The following is a 20,507-nucleotide window of genomic DNA, read 5'->3' as shown; positions in this document are numbered from 1 at the left end:
GTCATCATCTGCAGAAGGTTCAAATAGAGAAGGTTACTTCAGACCGGCCTCAGCTGCAGGTCACCTAATGGGACTCAGCAGGATCAAAGCCCCCAATAAGTATAATTGGTTACGTGGCTAAGCATCTGTGTTGCCTCAGAAGAGGACACCGTGTCCGACTGCCTCATATTTAAACTCCTGGGGAAACCTTGATGGCCTACCTTGGTCTACATCGTCAATATGGGCCCATGGGATGCTGTATGAGACTGGATTTGGTCACCTACGATGTAGGTTTGTTCAGATATAGGTTTGTTTTCAAGTCAGACCATTTTTGATGATTGCAAATCCACTACCTCACAGGTACCTTCCCAGAACTTGTAGTTGTCTTGCTACTTCAGTTTGTAGTAGACGAGGCACCGTTGTCTTTGTAGTTGTTCCAAATTTGGCTCCCATCAGAGCATACCTGAAGGATTGTAGAGTCCTAGGAGACAGTGGGGTGTCATGTTAAAGGGGATTGACTTAACTTGACCACAAGGTAGGGCAGTGTAATCTCCCTCCTGTGATCCCTTCAGTCTCTTTGACATTGATAACCTTGGGGAGCCACCCCAAAGTGCTCCAGATCTTGCGGTCAGTATAAAAAGAAAGCTGTCAGCCTCTTTGGAGAGGGGGAGAGACAGGACTATGAATTCCAGTGATCTCTGGCCTGTGGGTTTGAGGGGCTCAGACTGACTCGGTGATAGTGCCCCCATCACCTCACCCAGGAGCATTGCTTCTGAAATCTTCTACTCCAGTCCACACTCCAGTCAGCTGTCAGACTGACCTTCCTATAGCATAGGGCTGATGACCGTCATCCCATCCCCATTCAGTAAAACCCAGCGTCTTCCTGTTATCTCCAGGATCCATTAGAAAATTCTCTGGCTTTTAAAGACCTTCATAGCCTGGCCCCTTCCTGCCTTTTCACACTTCTTGTCCCTCCGGCACCCCACCAGCTTGTTATGGTGGAGACATTGGTTTCCTTGCTCTTTATTGAAGATGGCATTCTTTCTCCCAACTCCAGCTGTCCCCAATACTTGGAATGCTGTTTCTTTTCATCTCCACTTGCTGGCTGCCTCGGCTTCTTTTAAGTCTCTGCTAAGATCACCAAAGTCTTTCTCAGACTCTCTTAGTGCTAGTGCCTCCCTCAATTATCTCCAGTTGATTCTGTCTGTGTTTCTGTGTGTCTGTGTGCATTGGCCTGTGAGCTTCTGGAGAGCCGGGACTCTTCCCTGTCTGTGTCCCTGCCATACAGTGGGTGCTTCCTACGTGTCGGATCTTAGAGGTTTGGGATCTCTCCTGGTGGGGGGGCATGGTGATGGGCTGCCCCCTCCCCCAGCTTCCTTCATCCCCATCATCCCAGCTCTGCCATGGGCTGTGCCTTCCCTCTGTTGATTATCTCCGGCACATCCAGCGACATTTTGCTTTGTGTAGAGATGTTGTCTCTGGGTGGGGGGGGACTGATTTCTTAAACGCTTTGGTTTTCTTCCATCACTAGCATGGTACCAAGCATACAAGAGGTGCTTACTAGATGCTTGCTGACTTGGCCTGCTGCAGGCATAAGTGAATGTATCATGGCCCTGGGGACCACCACCCTCAGTTGCTTCCCAATCCCATATCTTCACGTGGAAGAAGCAGCCTCCCCCCCCAGAGCTCTGTGGGCTCCTGAGAGCCTACTCTGGAAGATGCTGGCCTTGTGGCCTTTTCCAGGCCCACTCTCAAACTTGGGTAATGTTTTCACTGAATTCACTGATTCAGACTCTGAATCTGCCCGAGAGGGTCGCCCATTGTCTCCTCCTCATTTGGCTCTGCCTTTCTTTATATGTCCAGCACTTAGTAGGTCTAGGGCCTCGCTCACAGTAGGTGCTCTTGGTAGATACCTACAGAATTGTCTCTGCCTCTGTCCCAACTCTGCCTTGTCGCTTCCTTGGCTTCCAAGAAGCCTCAGTCCCTTCTTCCTTCCCCTTCCCTGGTCTCTGTCTAGGTCTTGTATGGACCTGGCCATTTACATGTATCCCTCCCATTAGAATGGACACTCGTTGAGGGTGAGAACTGCCCTTCTCTGTCTCTCTGGTACTCCCATTAGAATGGACACTCATTGAGGGTGAGAACTGCCCTTCTCTGTCTCTCTGGTTCTCCCATTAGAATGGACACTCATTGAGGGTGAGAACTGCCCTTCTCTGTCTCTCTGGTACCTAGCAGTCCTGGTGTACTGCCTAAGTGCCGAATGAATGTTTGCTTGCCGTCTAGCTTTCATGGATCCCAGGGGCCTGGTAACTAACCCCTGCCCCAAGCTCCCTCTTTTCCCACCCTCATCCACATTTGTTATCTAACCTGCACAGTCCTTGAGGGCAGGGACTATCCAGCTTCTGTCTTGGTAGGCCAGTGCTTCATCTAGTGTCTGGCTGTTCAGAAATACCTTCTCACTCATTCTCACACCATAGTTTTAGGGACTTGGATAGTCAGTGGTGCAGATGGATTGTTAGGTGCTCACTCATCATGATGACTTCGATTAAAAGCAATTGAGAGGTGCATCATAGGTTGTCATGAAGCCTCAGAACAATGTCCACTTCTGTCATGGAGTTGGGATCAGACATTCCTTGGGTGTATAAAGTGACTATTGCCTTTTAAAGAGATTGTACTTTGATTTCTGCTTTTGGAGCTTCAGAAAAATTAGGAAAAGAAAACTAGGAAAATATTTTGACAGAATATCATTTTTAGTGTTTCTTGTTTGATGAAGCTTGTAAACTAAGAGTATATTTTTTTGTTGTCTAAATCTGTCCATAAGATTCCAAACTTTTCAGGGTATTAAAATTTTTGAATAAACATTGCCAAAAGAAAAGGACAATTCAAATGGATGGAGTGATTTGGTTAAACACTTTGGTTTTCTTCCATTACTAGCATGCCACTAAGCATACAAGAGGTGCTTACTAGATGCTTGCTGACTTGGCCTGCTGCAGGCATAAGTGAATGTATCGTGGCCCCGGGGACCACCACCCTCAGTTGCTTCCCAATCCCATATCTTCACGTGGAAGAAGCAGCCTCCCCCCCCAGAGCTCTGTGGGCTCCTGAGAGCCTACTCTTGAGAAGCTTCTCTTAAAAAATGCAATCTAAACTAGGCCATCGTCCTGATAAATAGATCAGTGGGAAACTCTGGAGGGAAAATTTCCATTTAATTTGGAAATAAATGAATAAAAAGTAAAAGAGAGGTTGTTTGATATTATGACTAGAAAGACTTGGCTTTAAGACCAGCTCTGATATAAGCTGTCTTTGTGACCCTGGGTAAGTCACTTAACTTCTCAGTGACCTCAGTAACTACTGTGAAGAGGATTATCATTCTGCATTGGTAAAGTTGGGTTCTCAAATCACAGGCCTCAAGAAGAGGAGGACAGAGGAAAGTAGAATAGAGACAAGTTATATTATTTGGATTATTATAGAGAAAATGTTACATCTTTTTCAAAGAGAAAATATAGTTTAGAAGTGGAGGTTGATTTAACTTAAGTGCTGCCAAAACATCCTTCAACCTAGAGATAAATGGAAGGGGTGGGGGATGCTCTAGGTCTAGTGGTCACCCCGCAACGTGCTGGGATTATAGGGTGTACTCTCCACTTGAGGATTCAGAGAACTCTTCTGATTGGTCTCCAGGTCAAAATGACTGGTAGCCTTGTAAGCTGAGATGCCAGCTTTTATCTTTTGGGCTCTCTTCCCCTTTTGACCTACAGAGTGGTAGTGGAAGATGTGGGTATTACCTTTGGGTACCTAGGTGGCCATGGGAAACCCACTGAACAGGCATTGAACTTGACTGAGCCAGGGCATGCCAGGAGAGATGGGAGGAGGGGGCAGAGACTCAAAAGGGTTCTAGGAAAGGGAACAACTAAATCTGCACATGTCAGATAATGAATACTTTATAAAAATGCCCTCAGATTCCTGGGGATTCTATTCTATTCTCTCCTGTAACATTCCATCACCTAGAGTAATTTATTGATAATATTTGTGTGCTTGATTTTTATTCAGAAGCCCAGCTCTTAGAAATTCATGGTGAGTGGGCTAGAAGTGAAGACAGAGATGAGATATTTTCAGGACTGGCTAATATGGGAATTGGTTTTACTTGACTCCATATTATAAAGGAGGGCTTCTGTTGGAAAATGGAGGTTTGATGTATTGTGAGAATGACAAAATTATTTTAAAGAAGTACTGGATAGGAAAGGGGACACAGATCAGCGAGGCAATATTTGTACTATTAAATATATATTGTGTTCTTAAAAAAAACTAGAAGTTCCACTTCTGATAACAATCTTCTATTTCTGTTCTTTGTATATTGAAATGTATGTTTGTTGATATTTGTCAAGTTGATAATAAAAAAGAAATTTAAATTTAAATTTTCAAAGTGCATGATGAATTTGCTGCCCAAGAGCTAGCCCTACAGTTACTTGTAATAAGTGTGAGAAATCTGATTTCAACATAGTGAACAGATCTGGTCATTGGGCAGGTTTGTGAAGCAAGCTCTTGGATTTTTCTGATTAACCTCTGACTTGTCAGAGCACAGGTTAGAGACCAGAGTTCCCAATAATGGTCTTTCCATGCAAACTCTCAAGGCTCCAAGTGCCAAGAGATTAAGCCTCTGCCATTTCTGTCATTGAATGCCATAAGTAGCAGACCTTCAACACACTTGCACTTGGTCTACTCATGTGTTTTCTAGGCAGGGTCAAATAAAAGTAACCCATGTCCAATATTCACATTGTACATTGAATTGTATGGGAGCCTCGATCCTGTTGTCCATTTCCGTGGAATCCCAAACTTCAATTTCAGAACTTTCCCTGGAGCTAAGCTGATAAGGGGACAAGAAACAAAAGGTTATGGGAGAGATTGTGGGAGACCAATTCTGGAAGGAGAATAGAGGTGGGGAGGAAATGGGTCCTGGGTCATGGGCAACATTGAATGAATGACTCCTTGAAGCAACCTCAGTCTCTACCCTCTTAATGAGATGTCAGTGGGTATCCTGAATTCTGGAGAGAGCTTATCGTAAGATTGTGCCTCTGGAGGGGCATGACTGCCCCAGCTGCCTTCAGCCTCTTGCTAGGCCTTTCACATTAGTGATACTGAGCTAAATCAGACTACTTACCTTCCCCACACACACAGTGCTCCATCTCCTCTCCTCTGCCTCCTAGAAGTCCTTCAAGGTTCATATTGGGCCCCCTCCTATAGGATGTGTCCTCTGAATCCCAAAATAACAAGCTAAAATGATGGGACAGATCTATCAAAATGAAAAGCTTAAAAGACCAAGGAAAATAAAATTTTAGAAGTTTTATACGCGAGTCTAAAAAAAGGATTAAGACTGGACATAATGAGGAAATCCATCATGGCAGGTTGGTGCTTTTCATCGAATTCCATCCTGAATCAACGTCTCTTTCTGCCTTACTGATGCATTCTCTTTAAATCCAGGGACACTAGTATATTTCATCCTCTAATGGGGCATTTTCACTGACTGTCCCCCAAGTCTGGCTTCCTCCAAGTCTCTATAATCTTAGTGCCTCAATTTACCCTGTTTATATTTTGTACAAATTTGTTTGCATTTTGTTGTACTATGAGAGCAAGAACTGTCTTTGTATACCCATGCTTAAGACAATACCCATTAAACAGTGGGCACCTCATTAATTTAGGATCTTTTAGAAAAGAGAGGTCAATTTGCTCAGGGTTACCCAACCCAGAGACATGATTTGAACTCAATCACCTAACTTGAAGTGAACTCTTCCACCAAGTCACATACTCTTATCAAAAAGTACCCATAAAAAAACTTTTTGAAGGATCCTTTATTTTCATTTTTAAAAAGGAAACTGCAATCTGGCAGCCAAAAACGCAGTAAAAGATCTGGCTGCTACAAAACTAAGGGTAAGGGTAAGGGAATACCATTCCCCATACCAAATGTATCGCAGTCAAACCATGTCTGTAATGTGTCCTATCCTTGAGTTTGAGGACACTGACAAATGTTTAGCATTTGCAAGGTGCCAGAGGCAGGAAATAGATTTTTAAGAAACCAGCAAATAAATGGTTCAGAGAGGGACCAGAGTGTAGAGGACTGGAGACCACCTCACACAAGGATTCATGGAGCATGTGGTGGTCAACCCACACAGTACTTGAGGTGAGTCTGATAAGCATAAAATCAATCTAGACAATCTCTAGACCATCTAGTTCAACCCCAAACTCCTGTAATCCTCTAATGACCAATTGAGTTTATTTCAACTAACTATAACTTGACCTCACTATATGCTATTTTGCATATCTTTCCACAGTTCCTCAAGCATTTCCATCTTTTGTTACTCAGTTTTGTGGATATATGGTGAAAACTTGGTTTTTCTAATTTTCATTTCTCAGTGATGTTATAAATGGCTCATGAATACATAGTCCAGAGTGATTAAAATCGTTTTTAAGACATCTCAATAAATGGCATAGCTCAAGATGGGAGAGGGGCAAGGGAATCCCCAAAATGTTGGGTCTTATATGCTTTGAAAGGTTTTGTTCCTGCTCCTTCGTGCCAATCATTGGCTGGGGTCACAATCTAATTGGTACATTGATCCCCATACATTTTCCCTGCCCTGCTCATACCAATAAGCAAGAACAGTTACCTCCGTGAGAATTCACAAAGGACAAGGAAAAAGTTGAAGAGCCTAGGTTAACTTGGAACTAGGTGGCACAATCTCATCAGTTTTTGATCAGATTGAGGCTAAGTCTCTTGACTCACACACCTGCCCATAGGCAGAGCCCAGTCTTTGTAATGTAAACTCCCTTCACATTCTTGTGGAACCCATACACCCCCCCCCATATTTCTCACCAGTGATTTGGACCACTTTGTCTATCATTTGAATTTTGGGGGGAAACTATTCATTTAAATTTTTTTTCACTTATTCTATTCTGTTTTTCATGAATAAAACCATACTGAAGACTAGAGTTTATAGTCTAATCTGCCAAGTAATATTGGCATTATTGGCACCAGGTTAATTGCAGTAATGGAGTCAATGTTTATGGAAATGGCTAAGGGGTTAGCTAAGGTGGCACTAAACACATTGCTGAATTTTAAAGAGAACCCTGAACCTTCTGGTGGGATTTGAAATGAAGATGACTGAAAAAAATGCAGGTAACTTGACTTTGTCAAAATCACCAAAATTCAAATTCCTTGAGTCCAATAGTGAGGCTTTCCCTCAGTGATTGCTGCAGTAGCAATGATGGGGCTAAACCATGACTATACCAGGGCCATTTCTGTAATGATCCTGAATATTAAGTCATAAAATGCTTATCCCTGGAGCTCCAAGTTTAAGTAGGATAGGGGAATAATGACAGAGGTAAACGTTTTGGCAGCTCTAGATAGGCAGGGTAAGGTAAATTTAACTGGTGACTCGCCTGCCCCATCGGAGACTTGTGGTAAAAACGATTTGTCAAATAACGGACTAGATGACTGTAATCCAAATCAGAAGATGTAAGCAGGCAGCTTACATGCTAGTTTAGTGTGGCAGTTGTTGAATCTATCTTCCATGAGGTCAGACCTTAAGAAACCACCTGTGTCATAGTGAAAACTATATAAAAGACACTTCAGGCAGTGTTTTGGGGCCACAGAGCCTATTTCCTACACTTAGTAGGACAGAATCCCTCTGGTCTTGGCTGATTATATGCAATGGATCCAAAGCCAAGTAGGAGTTGAGAGTAAAGTCAAAATTTTTGAACAATAGTGGAAGCTGCAGGGCAGGTCTGAGAACCATGAATTATGGAAGAGAGGCCAGTGTCAAATTCAAATAAACCTTAATCTACTATTAGATGAAAACCACTGTGCTAAGCATTAACAAGAGATGTCAATTTTAGTTGATACAGTTCGTATCCTCATGACCTTGGATACTTAGCATGACCTTGGCGGTATTATCAAGATGGAAAAATGGCAAATTAGGTACAGATCACTAATCCATCACTATAGACTTCAATGACTATGGCAAGGATACCAACTAGTCATAGCCTGGCCTGCTGTCAAGCAAGTATTGGTATTCCTTATACTGGAAGAGAACTGGAAACTAGAATCAGATGAGGAAAATGTGATCCAGAAAGATGGTGCCACTTGCTCAAAGACATAATTTGGTAGAATTGAGATTGAGACCCAAGTCTTTCAATTCAGTGCTCTTTCCACTACCTGCTACTTTCTCATTTAATCAGAATGTCCTCACACCAATGGAAACAAGAGAAACCTAAATTAGGGTTGAGGGCTGGATAAATCACAGATGGCTCTATACAGGAGTTGAGGATGAAACACTGAGAGCAGAATAGAGATGGTCAAATGAGGCCAGATGCAAAACTAACCAATGACTGAGGTACTATGCTTAGCCTGCCCCCTACAGCTTCATACATTCATGATGAGTCACTTCATTTTGGCCAAGATCAAGAAAATTCTCTGGTATTCAGTAAGAAATACTGTAAGTGTTCCTCTGTTACTACATTCTAACATTAACAGACTAGAGCTGCAAGGGACCTTTGAACCTATCTAATTTAGCCCCCACATTTTTCAGATGAGAACCCAAGGTTTTACATTATTCATCTAGGAAGTATCAGAGATGGGCCTCAGGCCTAGATCATCTGATTGTTTTGATTCTCACAGTGATCTTTCCATTATATCGTGTTCACATTATTTCACTCCAATATGAGTTCTCTGGTGTTGGCGAGGTATAAATTCTCCCTAAAGGTTTTCCCATATTCATTTCTTTCATAGGATTTCTCTCTACAATAAATTCTTTTATGTTTCATATGAAATAAGTTATTGATAAATGTTTTCCAGACACGTTATGCATGTCATTTCTCTTCATTGTCAGTTCTACAATGCTGACTAAAGGATGGGCTGTCAAATCCTTTTGCATTCATCATATTAATAGTGTTTTTCTCCAGTATGGACTCTCTGATGTTGAGTAAGGGATGAGCTCCATTTGAAGGATTTCCCACAATTATCTCATTCCTAAGGTTTCTTCTCCAATTTGATGTTGAATTAGGGACCTGTTATTTTTTTTTTTAGGTTTTTGCAAGGTAAATGGCATTAAGTGGTTTGCCCAAGGCCACACAGCTAGGTCATTATTAAGTGTCTGAGGCTGGACTTGAACCCAGGTACTCCTGACTCCAGGGCCAGTGCTCTATCCACTGTGCCACCTAGCTGCCCCTAGGGACCTGTTATTAAAAGGCTTTTTACATTGATTACAAAATAAGATTTCTCTCCAGAATGAATGTTCAAATGCTGAATAAGATCTCAGCTCTGGTAGAAGGCTTTCCTACCTTCAATAGATTCATGGGGTTTCTTTCTAGAGTGGATTCTTTGATGTTGAGTAAGGGGCTCTGGTTGAAGGTTTTCCTACATTTCACATTTATAGGGTCACTCTGGGGTATGAATCCTCTAGTATACTAAGTTAAGGCATGTATACAGCCTTTTCCATTTTCACTGCATTCATATAATTTCTTAACATAAAGGCAATATTGTATGATGATCAACTATGAATAACTGTTATTCTCAACAATACATTGATTCAAGACAATTCCAAAGGACTCATGATGAAAAAATGCTATTTCCCGAGAAAATCTGATGGACTCTGAATGCAGATCAAAGCATATTATTTTTCCCTTTATTTTTTTCATGGTTTTTTTTGGTCTTTTTTCACTACACGATTAATATGGAAATATGTTTTGCATGATTGTACACGTATCTCATGGAGGGGCAGGGGAGAGAGAAAATCTCGAATTCAAAATTTTTTTTGAAAGTTCAAAATTATTTTTACACATGATTGGAGGAAATTTTGTCCAAGGGAAAACTTTAGATTTTTGAAAATTAGAGGCTCAATATTTTCCCCCAAAACTTTGTTATCTTCTCATCCTTTTTTTTAGGCTTTTGCAAGGAAATGGGGTTAAGTGACTTGCCCAAGGCCACACAGCTAGGTAATTATTAAGTGTCTGAGGCTGGATTTGAACTCAGGTCCTCCTGATTCCAGGGCCAGTACTCTATCTACTCCATCACCTAGCAGTTCCCTTCTTCTCATCCTTTAAACAGATTGTGGATCAGTCTCACAGTTGTATCCCCTTCAGAATGGGTCTACTCACATAATGGATTTCCCATTTGTTTTCTGTTTGTTGGCCTTGGGATAACTTTGCTTAGTTGGGTCTTCCCCTTCTTTACACAGATTTTTCCCTTCTGCTGCTTCTAGGAGGCAGGAGTGCTCAGGTTTCCATGATCCTTGTCTACACAATCCCTCACCCTTTCACACCTTTAGGTCAGTGAGCAGTCGGATGGGAGGAGGACCCCAGGCTCCCTGGTGAGGAGAGTCAAGCTCAGACCACCTAGTCCAAGTCCCTCATTGGACAGCTGATAATAACTTCCAGGTTTTCAGAGAACTTTGCAAACATCTCATTTGATTCTTACAACTCTGGGAGGAAGGTTCTGTCATTATCCCCATTTTATAGTTGGGGAAACTGAGGCAAGCGGGGGGAAGTGGCTTTGCAAGACTCGAGCAGCTAAAAGGCGCTGAGGCTGGACCCCAGCTCCAGGATCCTGACTGCGGCTCCAGCCTCCCCACGATCCTTGTAGGCCCAAGCTGGTGGACCCTGTAGAGCCTGGGACCCCAGTGCTTGGTGAGCAGGGAGGAGAGGAACCCCCTAAGGAGGGGGGACAGAATGAGCCCCTTTGAGAAAGGAGATGCCTATCCAGGCTGTGTAGGGGTTCCTTTCATTGTGTTGCCACAATGAGCTTCCTAAGCAAAAAAGGCTATTCCACATCCATCCACTGGAGATTTTCCTCAGAACCAATTGCTTTAAAAACCCTGTAAGGTAATCACATACTCAGCATTATTCAAGTTCAGATAAGAGTGCACTGAGCATACTAGTATAATTTACATTTGTTTTTAGTCAAAACTCCTAGAAATTTCTGCTTCATAATCTTAATTGGAGTCTCAAAGCTGCATCTGTTCTTCCCACCTTGCACTGCTGATTCTTTATTTTGCTTTATCATTCCTCCTACATTTTTCCTTTCTCCTCAAGTACCCAATTCTTGCAGCAAACAATTTAACCCTTTTCTTCACAAAGTCACTCTACAGCTTCAAAATTTCTCAGCCTTTTCTGTCTCAGAGAGAGACTTCTGACTAATCCTTGTCATTATGTCCTCACTTCCATTCTTTGTGTCCTTCAGGGTCTTGTTCCAGCAATTATTCACTCTTCCTCATACATTTTGTAATAACTAGAGAAGTTTGTAATCTTTTTGATGCTTTAGTACGCATTCTCCTAATCTTAGTATTTTCTTTATCTGTTTGTATTTTAGGATTTTAATTTATTTTTCTTCCTCTTTAAGACTTTGGTAGTTTTAACCCTTTCTACTTCTGTTCCCCTGCCATTCATTTTCTGACCCCTTCCCCTTTGGTGGTACTCTCAGGCTAGACTGAAAAGCTGTTTCAGCTACCTCCCATGTGAGTAAATTTACTATCACCAGCCTTGATTATTGCTCCAAGTGGTTTCTGGGGGGGACAAGACTGGATTCCCATTCCCTTTCTTTTATGCCCTTCCTTGCTTTTTTATGCTTTGTTCTTCTTGTGTTTTTGATCCACATAGATTTTCATTATTTCCTTCTCCATCTGGGCTAAATAAGCTTCCACCACCTTTTTTAGGGTGAGGGCAGAGTGGGTCCAGAATCTTTGCATTGTTAGGGTTCCACCACTCCAGGTGGGAAAAGGCTGAATGCTCTCCCTTTCCCCATTTCCCTGACCTCTTCTTAGATGTTTGGGCAAAGTCAATGTCTGTTGCTTATTGCAATGGGGTCAGAAGGGGATGGCATGCAGCTGCAGAGTCTCTGTAACATAAATAAAGTCCCAGAAGGAGTTCCAGGCAAAAGATGGAGATAAAGGGGCAGCGAGGTGGCGCAATGGATAGAGCACTGGCACTGGAGTCAGGAAGACCTGAGTTCAAATTCAGCCTCAGACATTTAATAATTACTTACCTGGGCAAGTCCCTTAATTTCTACCTAATCCACTGGAGAAGGAAATGGAAAACTCCAGTATCTGCGCCAAGAAAAACCCATGAAGAGTCAGACATAACAAAAATGACTGAACAATATTTCTTTCCCTTTGACTTCCTGAGAGAATACATTTTGCTACTTTTCTTGTCTTTCTAACAGGGACTTCTCTGTCTCCTTCACTGGCCTCTCACTTTCCTCAGTTCCTTAGCTGACCTCCTCTCAGGACTACAGCACTCCATTTCCCCCTCTCCTTCGGCACCTGCAGTGATGCACCTTTGCTGAAACAGTCATTGGTGCCCCTGCCTTCATCACCCCGTGTCTGTGTTGTATGTGCTCATTTATGTACGTGTTGTATTCCCAAGGAGGGTGTAAAAGCTTAAGGCCAGGGACAGCGTCTCCCACTGTTCTGTACCCAGGGCCTAGCAGATGGCAGGGGTAAATATGCTTGGTTTTTTCCTATGTATGTGTCATTTTCTCCTTGATCTCTATCCCATCCTTTGTTTTCCCTTTTCGCGTCCCCCTTCTCTGTCCTTTTCCAAACCACCAGGCCCCTAGCATCAACCCAGGGACCCCCAAGACCCTGACTTTGAGTTCCCAGGATGGAGGTGGTGCTGGGATATGTCCTGGGAAGTTTGGCACCTATTCTCCCTCACCCCAGATCTGCAGAGTACATAGCTATTGGTGTAGCCCTGATTGAGAAGAATTCGGAGGAAGAGCTGGAGTTTCCAGGTGGGGCAAGGAGGAGGAGGAAGGTTCTGTGATGGAGTATACTTTGCCTGACGTTTTAGTGACCCGATGGTGGTGACACGTGGTCTCCAGTCTCTGGCCAGCAGCTCGTCTCCCTTCCAGGGTTATTTCCTGGGGATTGGGGAGAGTAAGCTAGGACTCCAGGCCCTCCCTGTTCTTCCACCTTGAGGATGTGTGACTCTGAGGGCGCGAGGGGGAGAGAAGGAAGACAAAGCAGCAGTGACGATGACTTTGGCCTCCAGAGACAAGTTTTGTCATGGATGAATATTTATTTCTCAGTTCATTACATGAAAGACCTTGGACTAAAGTGGCCGTAGAGCACCGTTAGTCCCACTGCTCTTAAGGCTTCCAGCACAAGATGTCCCCACAACTCAACAACACCAAAGCAAAGAGGGAGAGAGGTCAATAATATGAATCATAACATCACCATAGGGAAACAAAACAGAGATGATGGCCTGGCCATGGTGCCACTCTTCTGCCAGGCAGCCAATTTTAACTGAGTTAAAGTGAGTTAATAAAACAAAAAGTAGAAGCCAGCTAGTGTTTTCCTTTGGGAAATCCTACACAGTAGTGCAATGTGTAGATAAAGGAGCAAATGGTTAGAGCATATAGTAAAATTCAGAAAGTTGGGACACTTACACATACAGAACACACCAACATAAATAAGTCTAAAACTTAGCACTGAACCATTATACCAGCGTATTCTTCAATGCTTAGGAATGTGCTCCATGGACTTGTATAGAATTTGGGATTCATTGACTTCCCCATAATCACAGAAACCAGGAGGTTGTTCTCCTAGGCTGTAAAATGAGCACCATGGAATGCAGTTGGGAACAAGGTGAATCCACCACAATTCTGGCCTGGAATTTCTAGCCATTGGGAAATATATCCAGGATGCTGTTGGCTCTTTCTCCGAGGATGCCATTGGGGTAACTTTTTCCTTCAGTCTCACCAGGGTCAGAGAATTCCATCACTAGGGTCTAGCACTAAAGGGAAGCCCAGCATGGAATCAGCTCAGTTCTAAGCTTGATGCAAAGAAGAGAAAATTGTTTTTTCTTCCTTTTCTCCCCATTTTCCCCTCAGTGAGATAAGCCAAGCTGAAAAGTCATTTAAAAGGAAGGTAGAAGGGATACTGGTGATCTTGGAAACTGAAAAACTACACAGAAGGTACCAATGTGACACTGGAGAGACGAAAACAGACTCATAAATGAATACTCTGTGGAAATACAATGAACTCAAATATTCAAATTAAAGGTCCAGCCAAGATCCAATAAAATAAAGAGGCAGATTTGGAGTTATTATCCATGGGACTTTGTCAGATGAGACAGTGCAAGAAGCCCTTGAAAGTTTTCTATGAACTAGGAGAGTTATTTGTGGGGTGGGAAGATTATTATCCTGGGGTCTGATGATTGGGCAGGTTCAGATAAAGCCCACCCAGATTTGGTTTCTAATAGCACCAAAATTAAAGATACAGTACCACACAATTAAGAAATCATTGGACTAAGAAATACTGTTTCTGATTGGGATTAAGCAAACTCTTCACAGCTTGGCAAGAGGAAGCTGGTGATGGTACATTTTACAAATGATCTTTAGACTGGGAGGGCAGCCGTGGAGCTTTGTTCGCTCTCTGCCCACCCGGCCACCTTGATGAACTCTAGTTTGGGGGCTGGGCATGGAATTTTGCTCACTCACAGAACTTGACTAGTTTAACATGGTGGGTTGAAAACAAATCAAGCATTCTAGGGACCGAGTGACCTAGTTCCGGTGTCTGTCCTCCCATCCTGTCTCAGGACTCCCAGCTGGGTTGGCTGCCAGGACGTGATGTCACCCGAGTGTTAATGCCTTTCAGGAGTGTCCACTGAGGAACATCCCAATATGCTGAACGTTCTCAGTGAACTGGGTTTCTTCTCCTCAGAGGTCTTGGGGGAAGAACCCAACAACTAAACCTCAGCAATAAGGTGTTGTCTGAGTTTGGACATGGAGATGGAACCTTTAGAAAGGGAACCATTGAGTAAAAGGTGCCCCATGTGGTCTGTGCTTCTCATGGGCCAAGGTTTGTATTGCTGCTGCTCTTTCCCCAGATGAACCCTTAACTTGTGCTTCTGGGGAATAAGAACGTTGTTTAGGAAACTCGCAGCTGACTCTCAAATGCTCTTCCAAGGTCTTATCTCCTGCATGAAGGACTTCTAGTCAGGTTGTTTTGGGGACAGGGACACACTAAGGGGATTCCTCTATATGCTCTGAGATGTCATAGTGGAAGAGAAGAAATTGGGTAAATGAGAATCCACCCAGTATGTGTCCTGCCCCCCCCCCCCAGCTCAGTGCCTGGGTTCTCCCCTTAATCTGACTTCTGGCCCTACTGTGATTTTCATCAAGGGGGTTGGGGAGAGCCTTGAGGAAGAGGGGTGCAGGCCTTGTACATCCTAATGTTAGTACCTGCTGGCCTGTCGGGCCCCATGAGCATCTGAATCCCTTTGGCTACTTATAGAACTTGGGCACGGGAGGTTTTAGTCTATATTACTCTTTCACTCGGGCTAAGCATCGTATTGAGGAGTGGCAGAGCCATCAAGACAAACTTGTCTCCCAGGGAGCTGGTCCAGGGCTAGTCTGGGGGGGGGGGGTCTGCAGGTGAAGCTTGATGGCTGTGACCCTGATGTATGGGGGCACTGGAGACAGCTCGGGGGTCCTATTTCTAAGCTGCTGTGAGCAAGCATCCAGCTTTGCTCAAAAGTCACTGGTGGAGAGCCAGACCACAAGGAAACCTCATCTTGAGAGAGGCTCTGGCTAAGTTTCTCTCCCCATGATGCCCATGCCCTTATTGAATCCCTCAAGGATAACCTCCTGCCAGCCCAGACTCCCCTTCAGAGGGGGGAAAGGGGGAGAGGATGACCCCCTCCCTGAGCCTGCACTCCCATGCTCGGTTGGGCCCAACTGGAGCCCAGCCCCCTCCCCTGGTCTGGGATCAGGCGGCTGATCTGGAGCATTTTTGTCCATAGATACTGTATCTTTAATTAGTGCCCAGGCTTCTCCGAGGCAGGGCCCGGATGCCTACTTCAGGCCACTGCTCTCGCTCCTGTTCCTTCTGGGCTCCATGTTGTCAAGCAAGGAAGAGATGGTGTCATATGGTTGGGAGGGGGTCAGGGGGCCCCCTCGCTTCATTTTGTGGTTTTGTAAGGCAGAGCCCAGCGCCCCGTCTTGTCCAGAGCCTGGTTCAGTGGAAGACAGTGGATCTGAAAGGAAGATGGCACCTTGACTGGGGGGATGCACCTCGGTTCAGCAAGGAGAGCCTGAGGTCACTGGGGGAGGGGATGGATGCCAGGCCTTGGAGGAGGTCTGGGGAGCAGGGAGGCTGGAGGATCTAGACATGAGGGGCGTCTCTGAATAGCGCACACTGGCTTTGGAAAGCCCTGCTGTTTCTCTCGGAGAAGGCAGGGGCAGGGACAGGGGCAGGGGTAGGGGCAGGTATGCCATGGGGTCTGCAGGGTCAAGCAGAAATGGGGCCCATAGAGTGGGCCGCTGGTTGCCACCCCGTCCCCCATTCTGCAGCCCTGCCAGCCAGGCCCCTCCACACTCACCATGGATTCCGATCATGTGCTCCAAAATCAGTACCCTCTCTGCCAAGATCTTCAGGGCTTCCCGAAGCTGCTGGACTCCCTCACTCTGGGGGGGGGGGGCAAGCAAGCAGCCGCCTCAGGAGGGGCTGGGCAAGGAGGTCAAGCCATGGCCCACCGGAGGAACCAGGGCAGGCCCCAGAGAGGCCAAGAGCGAGCGAGCCAGGGTTGGGGATCAGCCCCAAATGCCCAGCCGTCTGTTTTACAGATGGGGAAACCAAGGACCAGAAAAGCAAAGAGACTTGCAGGCAGGCAGTAACCAAGCTAGGACCCTCTTCTCCCTTCCCCTTTACAAATGGTTTCTGCCAGGTCACTTCTCTCCAACCTTAGTTTTCTCATCCATAATCTGAGGGGTGCTACCCAGGGGCTCCAAGCTTCCACCACTTGATGTCCTAGGGTTAGATGAGATGCCCAAGGGATTTCCCAGTTCCATGCTGTGTGTGTGTGTGTGTGTGTGTGTGTGTGATGTCTATGTAGGAGTGTGTGTGTGTGTATGTGTGTGAACTTAACACACACCAGTCAGTTCCCAATTATGAACAATTTTCCTCCCAAAATGTCTCTCCCTTTGCTCCTTTCTTCCCATGATCTCATAAGCCTTGTCCAGGTCCTCACCCTCACAGGCAGGCTTATTGCGGTGGCCCCTTCCTGGGGTCCCTGTCCCCATTTTCTCCACCTCCTGAATCTCTTCTGCACATGTCTGCCTGAACAACCTTCCTACCCAGTCTGTGGGCTAAAGGCCACTCTCCTTGGATGGGCAGCATCTAGCCTCTTCCAGAGTCCATCCCCAAAGAAATGCCTTTCCTCCCATTACATTTCCCAACTCTGCCAGACCTGTTTTTGGCCTCTTTCCTGGGGGTTCTGTGTCTGCTCATGTTATTCCCCTAGTCTCCCCTTCCTATAAACCAGTTCTACCTCCTTCAAACTCCAGTCCCAGTGACTCCAAGCCAGGGACCAGTCTCTTCTAAGTTTCTGCACCTTATCTAGACCATCTCCCTCATACTTACCCCAGGCTTACACCTCCTCCCGCCCCACAACTTAACAATAGTATGTCTGTGTGTGCAGAAAACAGAGACTGGGCCTTTGTGTTTCCTTCCTTTGAATCTCCCACATCACTTCTGACATTATCGACATAGGCAGCATTTTCTATTTCCTAGGATCTTAGCATTTCTGGGTCAAAGGAAGGGACAGGAAGGACATTCCACAGTCCAGTCCTCTCTGATAGAGAGGTGCCTTGCCCAGGATCCCAGCCATGACTGATAGGAGGCAAGAGGAGCCACAAGGCTGGTGTTCCAATACTGTCTCTGCTCCTTTATCTGTGTGACCTTGGGCAAGTCACCTGACTGAGCATCTATAAAATGGGAGTGGGGTGGGCTCGGTGGCTTCTGAGATTTCTTTTAGCTCTAGATCTAGAACCTTATGACACCAGATCCTCTGTCCCCAAACTCATGGATTTTTTTTGCAATGCTTCTGCATTGAGAAATGGTTGAACATCTTCTAAATTGAACCTAACTTGGGCAGGCAGGAAATGAGAAATAAGGGGAGAGAGTACATTCATCAAAACATTTAGGCAATTTTTACCTCTTTTCCCTTTTCGACTCCTTTGGAACCAGGTTCACCCTAAAATAAGGCAAAAAAAAATTGTTATCTAGTGAAGGGAATTAAATCTCAGATTATCATGAAGATAATTCTGTTTGCAGTAGGGTAGCAGAGCCTGCTGGTTAGTCTATGGACAGGGCTGTGGGGCTTGGGGTGGGGAACAGATTTTTAGAAGGGACCTTAAAAATGAATTGAGGACCATGTGTAAGATACTGTACACAGCTATGGTTGGGGGCAGGGGGGAAGAATTCTCAATCAGCCAAAAGACAGAAACCATCATAAGATAAAATAGATGATTTTGATCACATAAGCTAATGAGCAAAGCTTTTCTGTACAAGCAGAATAAATATAATTATATATAAATCAGGATATATATATATATATAAAACAATATATAATCTATATAGTTGTAATATATAATAACATATAAATTAGGATACATATTATCAAGTCATTGATTGGAAAGAATTCTATTCATCAAATGTCATTGTTGAGATTTCAATATTTGAGAGGGAACTAACACATTATACTGGACTAAGAGCCATTCTCCAATGCAGAAGTAATTAAGTATGAATAAAAATATTTCCAACAAGGAAGCATATCATAACAACCCTAAAGTTTCAACTTGCATCTGGCAAACTGATAAAGATGAGAAAAGATGGGAATATTCAGTATTGGAGGGGATATGAAAAGAGGGGCTCATTAGTATTCCAGTGGGGGGAAAAATCAGTAGGTCTACATGTTCTGGAAATTTGTAATTATGTGAATAGAGCGACTAAAAGGCTCCAGAAATCTACATGGTGACCCTCTAGACCCCAGAAAAGTCATTAGTGAATGCTCTTAGCGGCACCTCAAGGATCTGACATCAAATCGGAACATGCTGTTCAAAGTAATGACTTAGGAGGCTACTCTATCTCTGTGACCCTGGATAAGTCTGTGATCTCACAGAGGCAAAACATGGCACTCTTCAGATGACAGCAGAATTTGGAGCAGTAATTGTTGGATGATATATTGATAAATGTTGGATGATAAAGTCAAAAAGGTCTTGACAGGATAGAATGGTGGGGTGAAATTTTTTTATTTTTTATTTTTTTGCAAGGCAATGGGGTTTAGTGGTTTGCCCAAGGCCAAACAGCCGGGTAATTATTAAGTGTCTGAGATTTGAACTCAGGTCCTCCTGACTCCAGGGCCAGTGCTCTTATCCACTGCGCCATCTAGCTGCCCTGATAAAGTGAAATTCTGAAGGATAAATGTAAGGCAAAAACCTAAACATGATAGGAAAATCCTCGTAGTTTCTGTTAAAAAGATCTAGGAGTTTTAATGGACTGAAAGACTCAGAGTGACTGTTGACAACTGGCCCGCAAAGCTAAGAGGTGGATACGCTATGCGTGAACTCCATTGAGTCTGCCATAGTCAAGCTCTATCTGGAAAACAGTTTCAGTTCTGGGTACCATGTGTTGGGGAGACATTCGGGAGTGTATCCAGAATAGTGTGAAGACTGGACATGAGTGTCCCTGGAGGTGTGTGAAGGCAGCCCAGAGGAGGGAGACTCGGGCCACAAGAGAGCTTCCATCAAGTATCTGAAGGGCTAGCCTGCAGACAAGATGATATCTTGTGTCCAAAGTGTCTTAGTAAGGTTTGCAGCATTAAATCACATTAAGACTTCTCCTGGGTGTGTTTATTTGAAATTGCATGATGAAAGTTTGATGAGGAGACAAGTCCCTGATGGTTAGACTATTATTCAAAAGTAGAATGGACTGGTCCAGTCTTTGATCATCCAGCATCTGCTTGACCAGGAGTAGTTAGAGGACTCCAACATGGCCTCGGAGATTCTTTCCAGGTTAGCGTTTGTTTACATTGGACAGACTGCGTTAAATTTTCACAAAACCACACTCTCCCAGCATGGTTTTGTGGATGACTACTGAATCCAAACCTTTCTCCCCACCTCCTACTTTCTTTTACTAAATATTCCATCATCCATGCTGGTCAGAACATTCCCCTCTCCTCTTCCCCCTGAACTAGACTCTCCTCTGCCTACTCTCTACATCATTGGGAGAGCCATCAGGTCTCCATTTCTGCAATCACTCTCAAGTCTGCGGTGGTTTAAAGTCAGCTATGATTCATGGAAATATGGAGCTCTGGAGATTGATAGAAATTGATCCTTCTCCTAATGTTTAGGATAAAGTCACAGTGACTGCTTTCCAAAAGGGATTCTTCCCTTTGGTTCTGCAGATGCAATTTCTATCTCTTAACTAAGTTCTGCACTGAGGCCCATCCCACTCCCCAAAACCCCAGTGAAGGATCATGGTGGTGTCCTGGTCTTGGAACCATGACCATTGCCTTTAGCCCCATAGGTCCTCTTTCCTCTCCTCCTTGCTCCCCCATTTGAACTCTGGGGACCTTTATTGGTACACAAACTCACCAGCCCACCCTCCATAGCTGGTGAGTCTTATTTTTTTTAAAGAATTGCTGACTTTAATTTCTTATCTGAATATATGATTTTTTTTAAAAAGAGTAAACTATAAACCTTT

At 44.2% G+C, this 20,507-nt stretch overlaps 1 protein-coding gene across 12 annotated transcripts in view; it reads right to left on the bottom strand.

The window, feature by feature from the left end:
* Positions 1-15,752: 15,752 nt before the first annotated feature.
* The window catches only part of COL26A1 (collagen type XXVI alpha 1 chain), a 262,250-nt gene continuing 257,495 nt past the window's right edge, over positions 15,753-20,507 (bottom strand). For all 12 annotated transcript variants that reach the window (XM_074189516.1, XM_074189522.1, XM_074189521.1 and 9 more), the window contains 3 exons: positions 17,959-17,997; positions 16,345-16,429; positions 15,753-15,999 (listed from right to left, as the gene is read on the bottom strand). In XM_074189516.1, the coding sequence (XP_074045617.1) occupies positions 15,818-15,999; positions 16,345-16,429; positions 17,959-17,997 (306 nt within the window). In that variant the 3' untranslated portion in view covers positions 15,753-15,817. The remainder of the gene's footprint in view (positions 16,000-16,344; positions 16,430-17,958; positions 17,998-20,507) is intronic.

This window comes from Macrotis lagotis, chromosome 5 (assembly GCF_037893015.1).
Source record: "Macrotis lagotis isolate mMagLag1 chromosome 5, bilby.v1.9.chrom.fasta, whole genome shotgun sequence".
NCBI classification, from domain to species: domain Eukaryota; kingdom Metazoa; phylum Chordata; class Mammalia; order Peramelemorphia; family Peramelidae; genus Macrotis; species Macrotis lagotis.
The sequence above is the reverse complement of the archived record's forward strand: the minus strand, read 5'-3'. Positions and strand labels throughout refer to the sequence as shown.